The sequence below is a fragment of the Eucalyptus grandis genome, chromosome 10 (assembly GCF_016545825.1).
Source record: "Eucalyptus grandis isolate ANBG69807.140 chromosome 10, ASM1654582v1, whole genome shotgun sequence".
NCBI classification, from domain to species: Eukaryota; Viridiplantae; Streptophyta; class Magnoliopsida; order Myrtales; family Myrtaceae; genus Eucalyptus; species Eucalyptus grandis.
The window spans coordinates 6,114,783-6,135,644 of NC_052621.1; the positions used below are offsets into that span (position 1 = coordinate 6,114,783).

General features: G+C 40.8%; 3 protein-coding genes across 3 annotated transcripts; 2 read left to right on the plus strand and 1 right to left on the minus strand.

Moving 5' to 3' along the window:
• Positions 1–1,333: 1,333 nt before the first annotated feature.
• Positions 1,334–10,636, minus strand: LOC104423459 (serrate RNA effector molecule). The gene is given in 13 exon segments (XM_010035948.2): positions 1,334–1,741; positions 2,262–2,444; positions 2,547–2,812; positions 4,605–4,653; positions 4,743–5,540; positions 5,632–5,700; positions 7,787–7,834; positions 7,914–7,988; positions 8,093–8,167; positions 8,597–8,654; positions 8,903–9,009; positions 9,937–10,168; positions 10,171–10,636. Coding segments are annotated over 13 exon segments (2,322 nt in total). The 5' UTR covers positions 10,472–10,636; the 3' UTR covers positions 1,334–1,680.
• Positions 10,637–13,801: 3,165 nt separating this feature from the next.
• On the plus strand, positions 13,802–15,722 carry LOC104421404 (60S ribosomal protein L30). The gene is made up of 5 exons (XM_010033338.3): positions 13,802–13,924; positions 14,065–14,170; positions 14,377–14,478; positions 15,146–15,214; positions 15,329–15,722. Exons 1-5 carry the CDS (start codon positions 13,904–13,906, stop codon positions 15,367–15,369), a joined length of 339 nt encoding a protein of 112 aa, XP_010031640.1. The 5' UTR covers positions 13,802–13,903; the 3' UTR covers positions 15,370–15,722.
• Positions 15,723–17,391: 1,669 nt separating this feature from the next.
• Positions 17,392–20,479, plus strand: LOC104421405 (non-structural maintenance of chromosomes element 1 homolog). Its single transcript, XM_010033339.3, has 6 exons — positions 17,392–17,769; positions 17,892–18,088; positions 18,622–18,702; positions 19,119–19,358; positions 19,821–19,898; positions 19,978–20,479. The coding sequence occupies exons 1-6, from the start codon at positions 17,655–17,657 to the stop codon at positions 20,224–20,226; spliced, it is 960 nt and encodes a 319-aa protein (XP_010031641.1). The 5' UTR covers positions 17,392–17,654; the 3' UTR covers positions 20,227–20,479.
• The last annotated feature ends 383 nt before the right edge of the window (positions 20,480–20,862 follow it).

The following is a 20,862-nucleotide window of genomic DNA, read 5'->3' on the forward strand; positions in this document are numbered from 1 at the left end:
AAGGTTGAAAGCTCTAAACAAATATGAGGTTGCCTTGGCCATTCAATCTTCTTAGCATGCTGAGAGGAAGATATGACAAAAAAATTCCTTCAAAAAATATCCTCACTGACATTTAATTTTTATGGTTCTGCCCTCATGACTATTCATATTCTTTTCCATTAAAGGTAGCCAATAATGTTGCACGGGGTTACGAGTGGCTGGCAACAGGCTGGAGAGAGGCCTACGTGAGGCCAATGGGGCTGCGGCAATTGCCGCTGACCAGTCATGCAATCTTGGGCAACCCTTTGCAGAGGTTGAAGGTCATGTGACCTTCGTGAAGGGTCACCTAAGGTCACATGACCAAGCAGCCCTTATTGGGAGTTGCCTGACCCTAGACAGCCCTTGTTGGTTGTTTCCGAGGGCTGCCTCAGGTCTTGCAAGCTCATATGTCGATCGATGGCGACAAGTTTTGATCACCGACTAACTTCTTCATTTTTCTAAGTTCAACCAAATGCACCCCAATATGAGGCAAAATCCCACTCGAAAAAACAAGTTTCAATTTTTTTATAGAATGGAAATACCTCACTTTTCAAAAGACCCGAAACATTTACAAACCCTCACTGTGGGATAAAAACACCATCAACAAATTTTCCGGACAAGCAATCTGACGTGACTAATGGCATTTTGATATCTATAAAAGACTCATCAGCAAAAGCAAAGACGTCAGACACACGTCAGCAAAAACCAGACCGTCTTTTTCTCTAAAAAGAGACAAGAAAAATTTTCATCCGTCAAGTGAAGGTTTGGTGTGCATTCGAGCCGTTTGGAAAGTCGGGAAATTTTTATTTCGGGAGCAAAATCTCAGGTGCTTTTTTGGAATTCGGCCGACAATACAGGGCATATAAAGCAAATCTTTGCCGGCCCAATAAAGGATTACACAACTTTTTCGAAGTATTCGACAGTAATTAAAAGAGACAAGAAAAATTTTCAAATTACGTATGGCACCCACCTACATACGAATGAGGGAAACACGCTCCGGCTCGAGTAGATTTATGACTTGATTTCCTATTCAAGTTGAACCGGAATGAAAAAAAAAAATCAATGTTCAATCGACTTCGAATCGAGTTGCAAGCAGCAAATATGTCATTCGAGTCAACCTCAGGCTTGACACCATGTGGGTCGTTTCGAATCGGCCGAATACACCCCAAGCTAGAGGTATCGATCAAGTTCGAATTAATGACACTTAGGGCTTTTACCTCAGGTAACGCTACAGCCCCAGAAAAGGAGGAATCAACTAACTCAACCTGTTGCACCCAAAAAAAAAAAAAAATCAACCCAAATCGTCAACAAAATGTACATAAAACTTCTGATTCTTGGATTAAAATTAATAAATGAAAGTGTTTAAAGCGCATTATGTGCTAAGAATCCAACTTTAAAGTTCACAACCATAATCAACTTTTCTTCTTTCAATTGAATGGAGCTGGACAGCGATTAGAAACATCTCAGATTTCTAGAATACATGCAACTAAACACAGCAGAAATCCAATCATCCAGCAAAATGTTCCTGCTCACTCATCCTTTTACACTAGATTGTCAAAACGAGATTGGATTATTGCCAACCCGGGGCTATCATTCGGAGGAAGCTCGAATCCTAATGACACGGCTTGTCCTATGACTTCACCACTCTGCTGGTGCTGTCGCCTACAAGCTCCTGTAGTCTATGACTGTGACTTCGTCCTCCGGCGCATCTAAGTCTTGGTAACTGCAAACACATTGATAATGAGTCAGGCCAAGCATGTAGAAGTCTCCCCCACGATCTCATGGCACAGTTATCTACTCAAGATACCAGATGGTCAATCAACATCCTGAATTTGTGCGTGTCATGGATGGAGACTTTAAGTTTGATAAAGAATCTACAACCAAATTTCTTTAAACTATTAGAATTTGACATACACCATATTATGTGATACAATTTATCTTTACTGTTCTGACATGATAAATCACAAACCGGCAGCATTAGTTCAACAGACACACCGTTAAGTCAATAGATAAGCTTGTAATTCATTGTCTCACCTATTTACTGGATAGATTTTCAGGCCTTAAAGGAAATTTTGACTACAAAATTCAAACAAGACAGAACACTAGATAACTGATCCAAACTCCAAACGAACAACTGAAACAACAAGCTTGACACTTCGTCAACAAACAAGTTGCATTGAGCATCATGATGAACTAAATACGGACATGACAGAATATCATATGTCTGTGATCATCTAAATTACCTTCTTAGCCGTCGAGGATCCTGCCGGAAGCCTGGAAAAGATGCGATAATTGGGGCAGGACCACTTAACTGTGACCCAGGTCGACCATTTCTCCCCGCGCCTTCAAAAGGAGGAGGGGCACCCTGCTCTCGGAACATCTGCATTGCAACTTCAGGAGGGGCGGGAACAAAAGGCCCCAAAGGACTGTAACAACAGTTGCATAAAAAATAATGAGACAAAGAAAAGCTTTAAACCATTATAGTTTCTCAACAGATCAAGGCATCAATCCCGAAAAGATCAACGTACCCAGCACCAGGAACAGGCATCAATACTGGTGGAGGAGGAATATCTGAGGCAAAAGGAGCAACATGAAGGCCTTGTCCACTGAAAGAATCATACATAGGGTCATCTCCATCCCCTCCATCTGCACCATCTTTATCTGCTGACTGTGGATTTTCAGATCTATCAAATCTCTCACCACCATTGGCTCGGTTGTCACGCTCCCTGCGAATGCCACGGTCATCTCTCAATCGATTTTCTAAACCCAGCCTGCGTCTCTGTGGCCTGTCTCTCTGCACAATGAAAATTCAGCAATTACGGCAATAGCAATGGCAACAGCAACTGCAATTACTGCAAACGATATATAAAACTGTTCATAAAAGTTCAGTTAGCATTTTGCTCTGACCAAGTTTATAAATGTCCAATATATATAGATAATTCTCAAATCCGCAAATACTTTTTAGATCCAGTCAACAATCATTACTTTTTTTACTAACTACCTACAATAATTCATACCAAAGTAATGACTGCAAGCAAACATTGATGTCCTCATCCAATTTGTTTAGCTATTAGGGGCGCGTTTGGTAACGTTTTTGTTCAAAAATTGTTATAGGGAACAGAAACACGTTTGGTAAATTTATGTTCTTTTTATATGTTTTAATTTTTTATTTTTTTTCTTATTTTTCTTTCTTTTTTTCTTTTTTTCTTCTTTTGGCCGGTCGCCGGCCTTGGCCATGGCCGGCAACCAGCCGACGAGGGCTGGTGGCCTTGCCTAGCCACGGCGAGGCTCTCCGGCCCCCGGCGAGGCCGAGCTCGCCCAGCCTTACCCCGCGCTAGCGAGGCTCAGCCTTGCCTTGGCTAGGCGAGCTCGGGCTCGCCGGATCTTGGCGAGGGCGAGCCCGAGCTCGCCCAACCACCGGCCAGGTTTAGCCTCGCCGGGCCACCGCCGCCAGCCTCGCCTCGCCGGGGTCGTGACACTCCGGCGAGGTCGTCGGCCCTCGACAGTCGCCAACCCTTGATGGCCGGTCATCGGCCATGGCCAAGGCCGGCAACCGGCCAAAGAAAAAAAAAAAGAAAAGAAGAAAAAAAGAGAAGAAAAAGAAAGAAAGAGAAAATTTGTTCTTAAAAATTGTTCCAAAAACAAAAACATGTTTTCCTATTTCTCGTTTCTGTTCCAAATGTGTTCCTAGGAATAAAAGATAGATTTGGAACAAAAACGCAAACAAACGCGTTTCTGTTCTTTTTTTGTTCCCTGGAACAAAAAAATAGAAAATTTGTTCATAAATAGAAAAAGAACATTAACAAACAAGGCCTAGCAAGCAAAAATGCAATATGGCATAGATATATCAATACATCCAATGTTCATTGTGCACGTAATGCTTCTTTTCAAAATGCAATAAGCATTTTACACATGTATGACTTTTTTACCTTACCAACAAAATAGTCTCATGAAATGACAACCAAACCTCAATCTTCACGTATCTTCATCGAATGTCTTGAATTAGTTTCAAGTAAGAGGTGTTTTTGATGTGCCTCATGTTCTTGCCAGCCCTCTCAATTACCAAACAAGTTTCTTTCAAACAAGAGGAGCCTTAAGTTGGCCTTACATCTATATTTGTCGAATCACTGAGAACTATAAATATGGTATCCTAGATTCCACATTTTTTTAGAGAAAATTAGGGGGGAAAATTAAGCTGCTTAGGGTTCTTTAACATATATAAATTGAGTCAGGGTGCAACTTGAGCACCCTATTGCTGATCCCCAAAGAAAAAAATTAAGCACCCCATTCCTCCATTTTTTCTCATAACATCATTCTCTGGGAGCTCTTTCAATAGCCTAATCCACAAATTCTCATTTCCTGCTCCTTATTTCCTTGCTTGGAAAAATCACTTTACACCACCAGCTAGAATGTATTTAGGATGACATGGAAAAAACTTAAAATGATAACTACCGAGATACTTCAGCAATAATTGTACATCTACCCACCTGCAGTTCTACATGCGTCCATGAGATACGTGCAAGAAAGGAAGAAACAATCACATATAAAACTAATATGAAGCCATCCAATAGCTGGTTAAATCCTACCATAAGGTTTTGCTGCATGACAGGAGTTCCACCAGGAGCATCTGGATCACTGCAGAGTGCAAACCATAATGTGGTCATCAATAATCATTATGAAAACACAAAATAAAGTAAAAACCCTAATTAACTAACTTCACTTACTTCATGTAGTTCTGGAAATAGAGCTCTTCACGAAGTTTTGCTGTGAGCTCCATCACAAGCTCAGGATGTTTGAGTTTAAGATGCTTATGCACAAATTCAGCAGCATGAAAAAGTTTTGTGCATCCCTTGGCTCCACACCCATATTTCCACCCATACTTTTCATCCCTTATCTTCCGGACATAAGGATCTAAAACTTCGACAGCAGCTGCATCTATCTTCTCTTTAGCAGTCATCACTTCCAATGGATCTTGACCCTTTAACCTCTCTTGCCAGCGTGAGTCAAGCTTATTTTCCCAATCAGATCCATTATTTCCAGAATCAGCACTCTTTCCTTCCGATCTAACATGACGGAGACCCTTAGCCTCACTTGTCTCAGTCATCCCATAGTAATCCAAGCCATGAATGCGCCAAAGGTAAGTAAGAAGAGTATCCAGCAAATCTGTGCCTTCCAGCCCCTTGACAGAAGTTAAACCCCTTATAATAATTACTGGGCCACTGGAACCACCATGAGATTTCTCTCTGTTTATTTTATCATCGGGTCCACCTAAGATGTTTTCCTCAATACCTTTTTCAGAGTCAAGTTTGCGCACAAGAGCCTGTGCTTGTTCAATATCAACTTGCACTCTTCTGGGCTCAGAACTGACAGGATGAGCCTTCGGAGCAGCTGAAAGATCAGCCTCTTTAGTTTGTCCTCTTCCCTGTCGTCGTCTTTTGCCACTTGTATCCATTTCATCATCAGAGTTTGCATCACTTGCCTGACCTGACTTACTTGTGGATGAGGCATTAGTGCCAGGACCCCTGGATAATAGCACATCAGTCATTGTCCAACATCGGCAAAGAACTAAAAGGCAAAATTTCAGAAATGAAAAGTGAAGAATTGAGATTTTACACGTCCAATGTCCCACTCTGCAAATCAAGCAAAAAATCCTTCGCAACCCGACGTGCAAGTTCATTCCTCCTGAAAGCAGAATACAACAAATAATGTCAAATAAATGGCTAGCTGATGAGTCATTAGAACACATTATCCCTAAAATTGGCTAATGAACGCTGAGACAGACCATAGCCTCTCAGACAAACAACTCATTAATCATCCAGCACCAACTAATTTTAAAGCCCATACTTTTGCTCTGGACTTATCTGAAATTAGTCCGACCGCATATTATCTGTGTGAATCACAATCAAATATGTACAGAGAGGGGAACATAAAGCGTATCAAGAAAGCAAAGCTCAAAAAGGATAATTAAAATCAGGGAGGAGGAACAAGAAAAGATTCCGCAATTTCCTTTTGGTGTTTCAGCCAATTTAGCCAATATATACAGTGCTGTGTAAGCTCATTTTCCTCATTTGAGCTCTTCTCAGCTACACCAACATCTTCAACCAAAAAAACTAGACCAACATCCACTTGTCTTTAATAATTTACACCTAAATTAATTTTCATCATTTATGGCGAAAGATATCGCTTTGGCTTTTTTCAGAAAGGAGGGGAAGGGGGGAAATAGGCAGTGGCTGTGCAAAACGAAGAAATTATTTAAATTTTCAGTACAGAGTGGGGAATTTATAAGTTTTCTCCCTTCCCATTTACTTCCCTCCCATACATGGCCATTATCTTCATCCGACAGTCTTCCTGCTGAGGATATATTCAATCCAATGTCAACTTTTCAATCAACAACTCTTCAGATCTTTTCCAAAAATGCATCATTGTTTTCAAGGCGAGATTTTGTATTCTCAAAACAGGCAAGCTTAATAAGGAAAAGATCCAGTGACAGAGCGTCAGCTGAAGAGTTGTCGACTGAAAAGTCAACAAGATTGACATGAGTCAATGCAATCATTTCTCTAAATACTTCCATCACATTCCAGTCTTCAAAAGTTGGCCCATCTCGGCAAGCCACTTCCACACATAAATTTCCAGAAATTCTTTCTTTATTTTTGCCACCACCTTCTGAAAAGTTCAACTTTCTAGATACTGCCCTTATGTATAGGGGAAAAAAAGGGTGAAAAGATGAACTGGTGCTTCTTACCATTGTCTTCGGATCTACTATTTTGAGAGAAACTTCTAGAGCTAATGTAAATGTGCATCACATACTGATGTATTCAAGGTGAGTAACAGAAAATATTTAAGAGGCAGCCTAAAACCTCCTTGATTCAACCTTACGTTAAGCTGAAGTACTTTAGCTCTGAGAGTTTTCTTTTCCATAGATATTTAGGCTCTTACTCAAGATAGAAAACAGAAAATAGTTTCTCATTAATTTTGCTTCATTTTCCTTCAAAATGCATGATCTCACTCTCAAATATTAAGTCACCTTTTCCATCTCCATTACCCATAAATGAGACACCCCGAGAAGTATTTAGCTTTATCTTTATGAGATAGACATAATTTTTGGTGGATGCTACATTTTTCCTTTTCTAAGGTTGATTCAGACATGCCAAATCACATTTTAAAGAACCATCAGCTTTTTCAGGGACCTTTCAGACCTTATTTTCTTTTGTTTCTCTACATCATTGCAACCATTATAACTCCAATTTCCTGTTAAAATTTCCCCATGCCATTTGCAAATTTGCATTCTGGAAAGTTTCTTATTTAGGAATGCAGAACATTTAATTTCTTGATTTTTTGGTATATATCTCCACTTTCAAGTTCAAAATAGAAGAGTGCGACAAGATTAAATTTTGAAAGTTCACTAATCACCACGTTTATTTATTTACTTGGAGTTTATTTCTCATAGCTATGTCTAATTTCCAAGCTGCCATAATATGCTGATGAGTTCTCGACTTCTTCATCCTATCTATCTCTAACTCTCAAGTTGTGCACAGTGTCTACATTTGTATGTTCTTCAAACCTTCGCATCATTAGATTCTTCTTTTCAGTTTGTATCATGCATTGTAGATGCTCTGAAGTATGAAGTGAAAAGGAAGTAGATAAATGGTAACATGATATGTACAAGTATGGCAGTGGGGCCAGGAATGAGCATATCATACACTTGAACATGAACAATACCAAGAAGTACATAGATACACATACAGTGTAAGACTTCACCAGAGCATACCTTTCTATAACTGCAACTAAGTTTGTTGGATGATATTTGTCTTTCAACCTGTATGCAGTGGCTTGTTCAATTAAAGTGGTGAATGCCCCCCAAAAGAAACATTGTATAAGAAAAGTACAAGATATACCATTCTTCATCTTTATGAGCATCGAAATATGCTCGTTTCTGAGTAGAAATGTACTCTGACTTGTATTCCTGATATCTACAAAGTCAACAGACGGGGATCACATCACTTGACCCTTCCCACTAGATAAAAGCTCAAAAAAGGGTAAACCTTGAGCAGTGAAAGTACTTCACATTACATACCTTCGCTCAGCCTCTGCCGGTAATATATCATCTTCAAGCTCCTGAATGAATTGCTTGTACGACATCATTCCTTCTCTGCATGAAAGTCAGGGAACATACATCAAACTTCTGCTTCAGATAAATCCAACCTTTCTCGTGTTTACATTTGTATTGGGCTTTGAGAGGTACACTGCATCTATCCATTGATCATCTATCGCATAGAAGTACATTTGACTCTCAATAAAGAAGATGCTTCAATCTAGCATTCAAGAAATTTAGAGAAAAGTTTGCACTCTCATATCTGATGATCCAGCTTGCACTCTCATATCTGATGATCCAGCTCCTTGTCCTATATTATTCCTTGATTGAACAAATATGAATACATATAATGGGCACCAACAGGCCTTCCTTAGAGAGAAAGTAAAGTTTAATTGAAGAGCATAAAGAATCTAGTTGAATAAAACAAGATGACACAAAAGAACCCAATTTCAGTTCAAACAATCAATTAACAAGATCACAAGCTACCTTGGGACAGTTCCTGCAACAGAGGCATCACCATAGCCACCGCGACCAGCTTCCCACTCTGCAAAAAGCAAAAAAGCCTAAGATACTCAGCATGTAAGGTAGACAAATTCAACAGAAGCTAAAAGGGAAGATCCATCTTTATCAAACGAAGCTTAGCCATTTCTGTGAAACGTTCAAGAAATTAAAAACAAGAAACCATTCGATGCATACAACTGACCAAATTTACAGATGCATCACCAAAAGAATCTTCTTCTCATAAATAATGCAGATAAAGGAAACTTATAGATTTGATTAGCTAAGACTTACCAAATGGACCACCCAGGTAGCCTCCAGCTCGACCCGGGTACCTACCGTGAAGCCTCTCATCTCCATACCTCCCCATCTCACGATCATATCCATAATCGTAGCCAAACCTATAACATGTCAGATTCATGTAAAAAACCAGACTCAGTGTGGAAATGACAAATTTGATCGCACAAACCAATCCAAAAGGAATGAACATGACTAATGAATAGAGAGAATCGATGTGAGTGATGGTTCAGGACGTGCAATACAGTGAAAATGTCTGTACCAATATGATTCCCAGTATACTAACAGTTAAGGGAGACTAGCCTATTGTGCAGGTTATATTGTTTCGAGACTAGAAAATTAACATGTTCTTCCCATGTTCAGCTTTCTCCCACTCTCTCTCTTGATAAAATGAAAGAACTCCTTCAATGCCATTGATGTACAGATTCTTGAACACAAAATCTGATATCACAAAAGATAAAACTGACAACACACAACACATGTAGAAATAATTGAATCTGCAATCGCCTTATATTTCCCTCACCCGAACTCTCCCCCCAAAATTAGAAGATAACAACAAGAAAAAGCCAGAGAGGCCTAGAGAAAATATTCCTTTCACATCTTATTTGTACCCCGCTACATTTCCAATGTGTAGAGACGAGCAATGCTAGGATACCACAACACGTATGCAAAAGTGATTTACAATCTGATGAGGCAAACGTGAGCGAGATTTAAGAAAGTGACCCGTATTCAAAGACCTACAAGAATCGAACAGTATCAATTTGCACAGCAATTTCGTATACCAGTCTCGAAATCTAGAGAAAGATTTCCTCCCTGAACACAGCTTCCTCAAAACCGTGACGACCACAAAAGTTAAAACCTTTCTCCAAGAAAGAACCATACTGATTGATTGAGAGACTAACACTCGAGAGACTTCAAATCTCGTTCAAGTGACGAAAATCGCTCTTCGAATTTAAGCTGACAAACACCGCTCGTGAAGCTGCTAATTGTTCCAGAACACAACAAAAAACGTAAATGAAACCAGCACGCACCTTCTATCACCCGGTCCAAATCCACCTCTAGGGCTCCCCCTCCGACCCTCGTAACCGCCGTCCTCCCTCCTCGACCGCTTGTACGGCGGCGGCGGGGACCGCCTCCGGTCCCTGTACGGCGGGGGCGGGCTCGGGCTCCCTCTCCGCTTGTACCCCCGGTCCCTCTCCCGGAGCGGAGGCGGGGGAGGGGACGACTGGTTCCGATCGTAGTAATCGCCCCCGCGGCGGTTCGGGGGCGGTCCAGCTCCCTCTCGCGCGAATCCCTGTCGCGCCTCCTGGGGGCGGCAGGAGGGGGCGGCGGCGGCGGCTGCTGGGCCGCCGCCGCCGCCGCCGCCGGCTGCTGCTGCGGCGGAGGCAGCAGCGCGGGCAGCGCGGGCGGCGGCGGGGGCAGCAGCGGCGGCGGCGGCGGGGGGGACGGGGACCGGGACTGGGACTGGGACTGGGACTGGGACTCGGCGGGATCGTCGGAGGACTTGTCCTTGCCCTCGGGAGGGCCGTCGAGGGAGTCGGCCGGCGGGTTCATGACGTCGGCCATGGACGGGATCGGGGCTTCGCGGCTTCGGGTTGTGCGGGAAAGCCCTAGAAGCAGCGGGGATTCTTGATGGGCGTTCGTTCGATGCGTCGCGCGGAGAGAAAGAGAGATGATGATGTGCGGCGACGGTTCGGTTTCGGGTGCTGCCTTTTGGGCTCGATTCGTCCCGGCAGTGTGTTTTTTGTCTTTGGCTTGAGCGGGGGCCTCGCGCTCGGACAACGCTTCCTCGCTCTCCGTTTAATTACCTCGATCGAGAGATTTTTGTTAACGCGTGTGGGTCGATCCCAGGATTTGATTGTCCAAAAATGAGAGCTTGGGGAAGGCTTGAGTAAAACCAGTTTTTGGTAATGGAAGATCTTATGGCTTGGATGGAGAATTTTTAATTGGATTAGTTTGATTGATCGAGCTTAATATGTTGTTATATCTGTCTAGGAGTTCTCTCGAGGAGGAATTTGAACACGAACAGGTTCGAACCATGCCGTCATATGTACACAAATGTGAGCTAACTAACCACAATCGCTAATGTGATTTGAATGTAACGAATAATTGATTACTTGCTTCGAACGGATGATGAATTTGTCCAGGTTCTTTTCTTTATTGAATCACTCAATCATCTTTTATCTTGAATTGGATGCAAAGAATAGGGAAAGATTTTCATGAATTTAAAATAGTTACCATTGGACATTTTTGAAGCAATAAAGTTGAATTTTAAACTCTCCTTTTGACAAGAGGGTGTTGGCTTGTACAAGCTATCTTATGCTTTAGGTAAATATGACATATGAAAACTAATAATCAATTTAGCTCAAATGTGATCACGAAATCAATTTAATACATGACTTTTTTATTTTATTTTTATGATTGCTATTGTGATATATAAGTCGACCGACCAATTAATATGCAAATTAGAATCTCATTCTTTAAAGGGAATGATTAGAAATTCATTCACATTGGAGGTGGTTTGTGAAAAATGATGAACAAGTTTTGTAACTGATTGTGAACATAAGTGAGTATTGGCTAAGCAATTACCCCAATTTCAATTGAAGTGCATCGATGACCCATTGAAATGAAAGGTCAAGAAATCGAGGGGTGAATAAAATAAATTGTTAAGTTAGATTGGCCAATTAATTATGGGTAGCTATCGAGGGCATGGATTTGATTCCTAGTTTTATAAAATAAAAACGAACGAACTTTGGAGTTTAGTTGTAAATGTGAAATTGTCTACTCAGACCAACTAAATAGATATCATTCTTTTTTTTTTAACTTCTTAAAAATATTTAAAATAAACCCAATCTATTACACATTTTAGACTTCACTACGCACGTAGACACACAAAAAATCGCACAACTTGAATTTCATTCACACACTTGAGTGAGATGATAAGAATAAACTAAAACACAATAGTTGCTACTCATTCCAACCAAAACATCATGATCATCAATAACATTTTTGATTTCGTCTCAAACATTAATGACAAATAAAAAAAATTAAATATGCCACTGGTTCGTCGACTCACTTAAGAACCACTCCCTTTGATCAAATTTCCGATTTCTGGGTACTGAACTAGGGCTGAGCGCGGTTCCCGGTTCCAAGGGGGACCGGTTCCGGTTCCGGTTCCTTTTTTCTAGGAACCAGAACCTATTTCGGAACCGGAACCGGAGCCGGTCCCGGAACCTGTTTCGGAACCGGTCCCGGAACCGGAACCGGTTACTTAGGGCAGAAAAAGGTCGACCTTGGATGTTCTAGTGACTTGTATGTGATGTTCTAGTTGAAGTTTGGCTTCGGCCTCTAAATGAAAGTTGTAAAGGACTTCTTGGAGTATAACATACTCAAATTTGGGACAAAACAAACAAGTATAAGTGGGTGAAATCGTTATTTTTTGGAAAGACTGGATCTGGAGATTTTGGGACCGACCCTTGATGAATGCATGGACTGTAAGGCAACCTTTTTGTCGAAATTTCACTTCGGTTTCTTAACAAAAGTTGTAAAGGACATCCTGAGGTACAACATATCGAAAATTTAGAGAAAAAAACAAGAATAGGTAGGTGAAATCGTGGTCCTTTGGAGATGGTTAGATCTGGAATTACGGTACTACGAACAGGGATTTTAACCGTCCATATTTAATTATCTAGGACGAATTTGACTTTGATGTTTTCATGAAGTATCTATCTTATGGTCTTGGCTATCACATGGTCGAATTTCATAATTTTTAAGGTCATTTGGGTATTTAATCAGAAATGTTTCTAAAACTGTGCAATCTGATGTGTTCGGATCTTGTAAGTTGCAATGCGTGGACTATATCATTTTGTATGAGGTTCTTTTGGAAATGTGTTCTGCATGAAATATCTCTTTTCATGTCTTCCCTACAACATATTTAAATTTCGTAATTTTTGTAGTTCATTTGCCTATTTAACCAAAAATGTTTCAAAAACTGTGCAAGTAGAGAATAGGAAAAGTAAATCGATTTTATCTTTTAATCCAGAACGAATTGGACTACGATTTCTTCATGAAACTTGTACCTCTAGGTCTTAAATACAACATGTCCAAATTTCAGAATTTTATGAGTTCATTTAAGGGTTTAATTGAAATTGTTTTCAAAACTTGTACCTCTAGACATTCTTGTTCTAGTGGTGTTTTATTTCTACTTTCTAGTTTGCTATTTGTTTTGAAATTTCTAATTATATTCTATTATTGTTGTGCAGTGCGAAATTAATGTATCAAGATAACATATCAATGGGAAGTTACCGTGTAGTATACACGTACATTATAGTTTTTTTTGGTAACGTGCGCATACGTTATATTTTTTTTTAGTAACGTGCGTACACGTTATAGTTTTTTTTGGTAACGTGTGCATACGTTATATTTTTTTTGGTAACGTGCGCATATGTTATAGTTCAAATTTGAAAAAAAAAAAAAAAAAAGAACCTGTTGGAACTGAACCGACCCTGGAACCCGTGACGGGGTGGTTCCGTGTTCCTGCTCCCACTGGTGGGTTGTGTTCCTCATTTTGAGGAACCTATACCCAGGTAGGTTCCAGGTTCCAGACGGAACCGAACCGGAACCTGGAACCGCTCACCCCTATACTGAACTGCCAGCTGACCGATCATCCCTACGAACAAGCTCATTAAGAAGTCGCAAAAGCAGGCGACCACCGATGTGCTTCGAGGGACCAAATTAGAAAGAAAATCGAGAGAAAATGCAAATTTAGCTCGATCGAGGGCCGAATTGGGGAATCGCCACAAACTCGAGCCCCTCAATTGCAAACAAACTTTCATCAGGCCTACTCGAAGCACGGCCCAGCCCAAAAGCCCAAGCCCATCTCATCTCCATATAAAACCATCTCCCTCCTCGTTGCCCCCTAGGGTTTACTCTCCTCTCCTCGCTCGCCGCTCTCTCTCCGTCTCCACAGCTTTGGGCAGCGACCAGCGAGGAGCAACAATGGTGGCCTCGAAGAAGACCGTAATCTCTCTCTCTATCTCATGTTCCCCTCCTCTCTCGTCGACGTCTTCGTTGTTCGTCTTCTCAATTATTTTTTTGATGGATGGATGACGAAGTTTTGATGGAATCTGCATTTTGGCCGGCTCGGTTTTCGCCTGCAGAAGAAGACCCATGAGAGCATCAATAACAGGCTCGCTCTCGTGATGAAGAGCGGGAAGTACACCCTGGGGTACAAGACGGTCCTCAAGACCTTGAGGAACTCCAAAGGTGCGTTTTTTATTTTACCGGCTTTGCTTCGGTGCTACTTGTTCTATCCGCAGCGTCGCGATCGGTCGGTGGTTAGATCTCTCGGCTTAGATGTGAATTGGGGACGTGCTAATAATAGTCCCGCTATTGGGTCATCGAAGTTTGTGCTGATCTTGAGTTGTAATTTGATCTCGAAGTGATGAATTTTGCTGTGGAAATATTTGCAGGTAAGCTGGTCATCATTGCGAACAACTGCCCTCCTCTTCGCAAGTCCGAGATCGAGTATTACGCCATGTTGGCGAAGGTTGGAGTTCACCACTACAATGGGAGTAAGTCCGTCAACTCCAGATGATCTACAGTTCAATTTTTCGATTGGATTGGTATGCTAGCTTTAAGTTAGTCTAGACCTGGGCCTGTGTGTAAAGCTTATTCTAATGTAGATTGGTTTGCCAGTTTGTTCCCCTTCTCGAGTTTTGGAATCTTTTAAGCTGTTTCCTTTTCTTCCTTTTCAGGATTTAGTACAATTGAACAAAAACAAGTTAGTCTTTTGGCTTTGATCATTTGGTTTGATGCTATAGCTGTCTTTATGTTTAGATGCATATATTTCCACTTGATCATCAATTATCAATCGATTCCGTCTGTACTTTGAGCCGAATCCGTATCATCACCTGAGCCTTTTCCTTCTTAATGGATTTTGGCAACTTAATTAGGCTGGGGCAAAACTGTGTGTTTCTATATGGCTATACATAGCGACCCTCTCCTACCAAGTGCAGGTGGAAAGTCTCGGAAAAACCCAGTTGACCTGATGCTGTCAATTATGATTAGGATTTCGAGATGATGAATTTGCATACGCTTGTTTTTCGTCAAACAAACTTTGATCTAGAATTTTGATTGCTTCATGGATTGACTGTTGCTCATATGATTGTCACTTTAACTCCTTTTTCCTTAAACCATGAAAGGATTCAAAATTGAATATGTCTCCATTTTATGTGCCAGACAATGTAGACTTGGGCACAGCTTGTGGAAAATATTTCCGGGTATGCTGCCTCAGCATCATTGACCCAGGTATGGAGATGGGCTGCTGCTGTTCTAGAGTCAATTTTTTATGCTAATGGTTCAACAACACTGTTATGCACTTCTACTAATCACTTATGTCGATCTCGTTTCTATTGTCTTCAGGTGATTCGGATATCATTAAGAGCATGCCCGGTGACTCTTAGGCTGTCAACGTCCTGATGCCATGAGATTTTGGTCTAGCATTCGTAGATTTATGGGTTTGGGCAAGGAGGGTGCCTCATGAAAAGGGCACTTTGCTGTTGACAGGGAAAATCTTAAATATCAAGCTAATGTGAGATGCAGCTACTGTAACCCATCTTTAGTTGTTTCATTTGGCATTGTTCTAAGAATTCATTTTTCCAATACTATAAAGAGTTGAACCTTGTGCTCGTATTTGTGTTTCTGAATCGCTCTGCATCTCACATGATCAAAGAGAGAACATCTGTTGGCAACATATTTAAGCTAGAGCTTTGCTGATCAGATTGCTGATGCTCAATGATTAAAAGATCTGTTGATATGTGTAGAACTTTTCGGGAAGGCCGTGTGATTGTTTCAGTCGGTCCTCTATGCATTGACATCCTGCGAGTGTTTCCAATTGCTGAATCTTCACTTTTTATTCAAGTTGCTGTGGCATCAATCGACTTTGGCAAAGCTGCCTTTCTTGCCGTGGTTGAATTGTTCATCGTTTCTCCTACGGTTAGCTCGAGCTTGACCTTGATAAACTGAGTCCGATGGGGGAGGGTTTGTTCTTGTGCCTCCTTGCCTATAATATTTTTTTTCTTTTTAATATCTTTTTTATAGATTTTTGTTGATATCGTGTGCTTTTAGCTACGAGGAAAATCGAAACCTCGGTATTAATTAGATGAAGAATAAGGCCAAATTTGTGAACAAATTCCCGGCACGCTGTAGTCAAGGCCGCTTAAGTTCAGATTCACACCGTGCGGGGAATGAGAAGTATTTTTGTAAGTTTGTACATTTTGTATGCTAAAGATTTTAGGTGAATCATTGTAAAAGTAGAATAAATATGGGCAGAAAATGTAATAGATCGAAAGTGGTTATTTTCTGGGTTGAGCAATTGGATTGGAGATAGAATTTAAAGTTTTGTTTGTTTCGCGGGTTATGATTTGAGAAATATTTGTATTGAGAAATATTTATATTGTTTGAAATAATTAATTAATAAAAATATTTTTATTATTCCATAATGAAAATATTTTTATTATTCCATAATGAAAATATTTTTTCGTTCTTTTTTTTAAGGGATAGAAGTGATAAAAAATAACTAAGCAATTGGGTTGAGGGTATGGTTATTTTTGTACTTCTCATTTTATTAGATGCAATATTGGAATGAATACAAAATGAGTTTGTTTTGGCCTCATACGTAGAAAATATATTTTATGGGATTTTTCTTCGGCAATGAAAATTAACAAACACCATTTTCACCATTTAATGAGAATTTCAATTCTATGTTGAGATCTTTTTTTCAGAATATGATTTTAAATTGAGATTTAATTGTTATTTTATACTTCTTATTTTATCAAATACAATTATTATGGCTGAGTAGTTTTCAGGTCGATACTCATTTTACTTGGAACCTAACTTATCATTCCTTAATTTTTAAAGATTGGAATTTACCTTGTTGGTAGGGTGGAGGATTAGAAACATGACTATTGTTTTCCAATTAGTTGTTTTTGCATTAATTGCTACTTCATTAATCTTACTGATTAGTGTACCCATTGTATTTGCTTCTCCTAACGGTTGGTGGTTTATGCATAGCTCACCAATTTTTTTTTTATATATTTTTTCATTTTTATCTAAGAAAATATAAGTAAACATGATAACAAAAATTCATATTTATCAATTGCAATAATCCATTTAAATGAACAAGCAAAATAAAACGAACGAAAAAAGTTCAAAAAGCATAATTGCAATTTATCAATTATCAATTCGTGATTTGATTATTCAATTCTCGATTTCTAGTATAATTCTTATCTAGGAGATGGCAATCGAATTGCATAACAGTCCTATATTTTTTGAAACTAGGAATTGGCCCGATAACAGTGAGCAATGAGAATTTGGAATCGGGCTGGTCCTCGTTTTTTCTCTGGACCCATCCTCAATACTCACTCCTCTGGAATGAGCAGAGCATTTTTGCTTAATAGTAGAAAATATGAAAAAATCGGCTCTGCGTCGAGAAAATAACACAGACTCTCCAAAAAGAATCGAACTCTTATCGAACCCAAAAACGCTCGCACGCTTTCATTCCCGCCACAACCCCTTCTTCGGCCCCATCGATATTCCGACCTCTCTCTCTCTTCCCTTCTTCCGGTCGAATTCCGACCATCGTTAGGGTTCCGACCTCTCGGTCGATGCTCGGATCCCGGCAACCTCGCTCCCGAGAACCTGCAAAATCTCGACCCTAGGGTTCATCCCGCGATCCCGTCCTGCAGACATGCCCGAGCTCACCGACCGGCACAAGGTCCTCATCCAGGCCCTGATCTCGCGCGGCCCCCTCAGCGAGAAGGACTTCCACGCCGTCTTCAACGGCGTCGCCGGCAAGCACCCAGGTAACCCTTCGGAAACCTCCGGCGCCCGCGCGGCAGCGCCCGGGCGGCTGGAATTCGGATTCTAGAAGAGAGACGGATCGGGGAGTGTTCCTGATTGTCCTGATGCCTTTTTTTTCGCGCAGCTGATCATCAGCAGCTGTTCAACAATTACCTCCTGAAGATAAATAAGGAGCTCTCGCACGTCCAGTGCGAGCTGCGCGGGTGCAGGGACCAAAACGACGGCCGGGTTTTCTATGGATTCGTCAATAACGTCGCCGACGATCAATCGGAGCTCGGGACGAAGTACTCGGTTCCGCAGATCGCTTTCTACAAGTGCATTGTACGTCTCGCTGCCTATCAGTTAGTTTGATGTGCTAACTCGTTGTTTGGACAGAGTAATTTCTCGTCTGTTTTAGTTTCTTCTGGTAATCGTATGTATCTTTCGGACCTTATTCCTTCCTTCAGTTTCTGGTAAAAATTGGAAAAACGAGAGAGACGGTGTTCATCTCTGAAGGTTGCGTAAAGCTGGCAATCTCATTCATTGTTGGAAATCATGATCATTTCAGATGAACTGATAGCGCAAAGGCTTAGCTTGCAGAGGCTTGTAGAATGGGTTAACTTGGAGAAATTGTGAAATAAGTTAAGAGTCTCTGGTGAAAAAATGTAATCTTGTCTAGAAGTGGGAGATGTATGTCCCTGTGGCTTTGCCTGTCTATTCCAGGATGCCATTTGAACAAGTCTTTATAACGATTTGAATTGCTTCCCACTTCTATCAAAGTGAAACATAATGTCGTTTACATTTCTTATGCTAACTTAAGCGTGATTTTTATGTTCAATGATATTCAGCTTATTTCTGGTAATCACTGTTTTCAGGTAGAAGCAATAGTGCAAGATGCCACTGCTCAAGGCTGCATTTCAGATATTGATGCTCTAAATATACGGCTGGAAAATCAGGTTGAAGTTTCTGCCTCTGCATACATACCGACTAATATGAATTGTCATGCCGCAATTGTTTAGAGGAGAGTATGTCATGCATTCTTATGACAGTTTTTTGCATGGTTTCTCAAAATGATCATTATCGATAATTCAGTCACAACTTTTGCATTGATAAATTAGTCAAGATATTATTTGTGGATTGCCAATGGAGTTCCAGTGAGAAAAACAAAGCTCGGCTTCAGTCCTGCTTTATGTTTGATAAAGCCAGGACTATATGTTTATTTCATTCTTAACTACTAAAGTGCATAGATACAAGTGAATAGCGAAACTATCCAAGTTTTCTACGAACTTTTGCATATCCAAGATTTCAGTAATTTCTTAAATAACTGGATAGTCTCATCATTTCATGACAAGGGCCTCTATTTTATCTACAGATGCTGAATGGAGCTGTGCCGCAGTCACAGGACAACTCTCTTAGTGTCCCTCCTGCATTCAGGAATTTTTCTATATCCCAGAAAGAAAAAACCCTTGAGCAACTTGTGCGGGACAAGTGGCTTTTTTCTGACTCAGATGGTAAGATAGGACTTGGCCTTCGATCTTTCCTTGATCTGAGAAGTTGGTTCCGCAGTAATGATATCCCTTCATGTGAAGTATGTAACGAAGCTGCTATCAAGGTTGGCTCCTTCTCTTTCTTGATGATGCTGGTCAACAATTATGTGACTCACCAATTATGTTGGTCAACAATTATATGTTTCATGGTGTTTCACACGTCCACATCTTCTGTAATTATGTGATTGGCAACTTGTTGCTTTTGGGAAAAAAGTGATCCACCAATGAGTTCTTTTGCCATCATTGCCTATCACAGTTTATGTTGAAACATGCATCGAAAATTTATGTTTACATACGGTGCATTAGACTGTGAAATGTGAACCAGTGTAAGTGCCAAGCACCGTTAAGTTCCATAGCAGTACACTAGGTTAACAATAGTTACGGTGGCATTATTTTGCTGATCTATCTGACTTATCACAGACATGGAAAGGTAGGCCACATGCACATCAAGTATTTAGCTTTTACTGTAAAACAAAAGACATTGCAACACATTACTAAAGGTTCTGATTTCTATCTCTGTCCAACAGGCGGAATTGTGCCCAAATGATGATTGTAACATTCGAATCCATCAATATTGCCTGAAAAAACGATTTTCCCAGAAGAAGGTATGTCTTGAAGGGTTCCTTGTTGGGTCACTATCTAATTCAGATAATTTTCAGTGCTGAACTAAATTATATCTCGCAGGCTGAGCGAGTTTGTCCTAGTTGTGGCCAGCAGTGGAGATGTGTACTGCCCAAAGCGGAAGAAATAGAGGAAGAGGATGCTCAAGATGTGCAAATCCAAAGCCAACCAGTTCCGCGTCCAAAGAGAAAGAAGCTTCGAAGCGGGGCAGCTACAAATGCTGACACTCTATTACCAACTTCAAGTCAAGATGCCCCTAATGGTCCTGATTTTAGAAGGACAACTCGAAGCTCTGCCCGCCTGAGATCATGATGCCGTCCGTTTATAGTGAGTTATTCCCTTTTGTAGTGCGGCAGAAGGGCTAGCGTTCTGTAATTAGCTTTGAGATTTCTGGTACTAGATTTTCCCAGTATATGTGGTGATTTTTGGACGCCGCACATTTTTGCTCGGTTGCCCATCTGGAAGCTGCAAGCTTCAGTATTTATGCTGCAACGAATAGCTAGCTGGAACTTTGGTCGAGTTATCATTTCATTCAATTGGGCAAAATGTAATGCGCGTTGTCATCTTTTTCCTTTTGCATGTCCGGAGTAAGAAAGCTTGGGTCCATCACAGACACGAGAAACTCTCGGATCTGATCTTCGGTCCCAGGCGTCGTCAATGAATTCGCAAGGAAGTCTGTAGGACGAGTGCATGTCGATCGATGCCTTGTTTGTTTCTCGATGCCCTGTTGTTCGGTCGAAGATCCTCGGCGTTTCCAGAGTGAGCACGTCATATCTCTTGGGAACCCCAGGGTGGTGAATCATTGATCCGATGAAAGGTCCTCATCATCATCCACGAACTTCGCTTTAATAATGTCGCTGGAGGGTTCCAGTAGGAAGCCAAGCATTATTCTATTCGCAAGCGGGGGAATAAAGTAACGATGCTGATGATGAAACATCATCCGGGCTG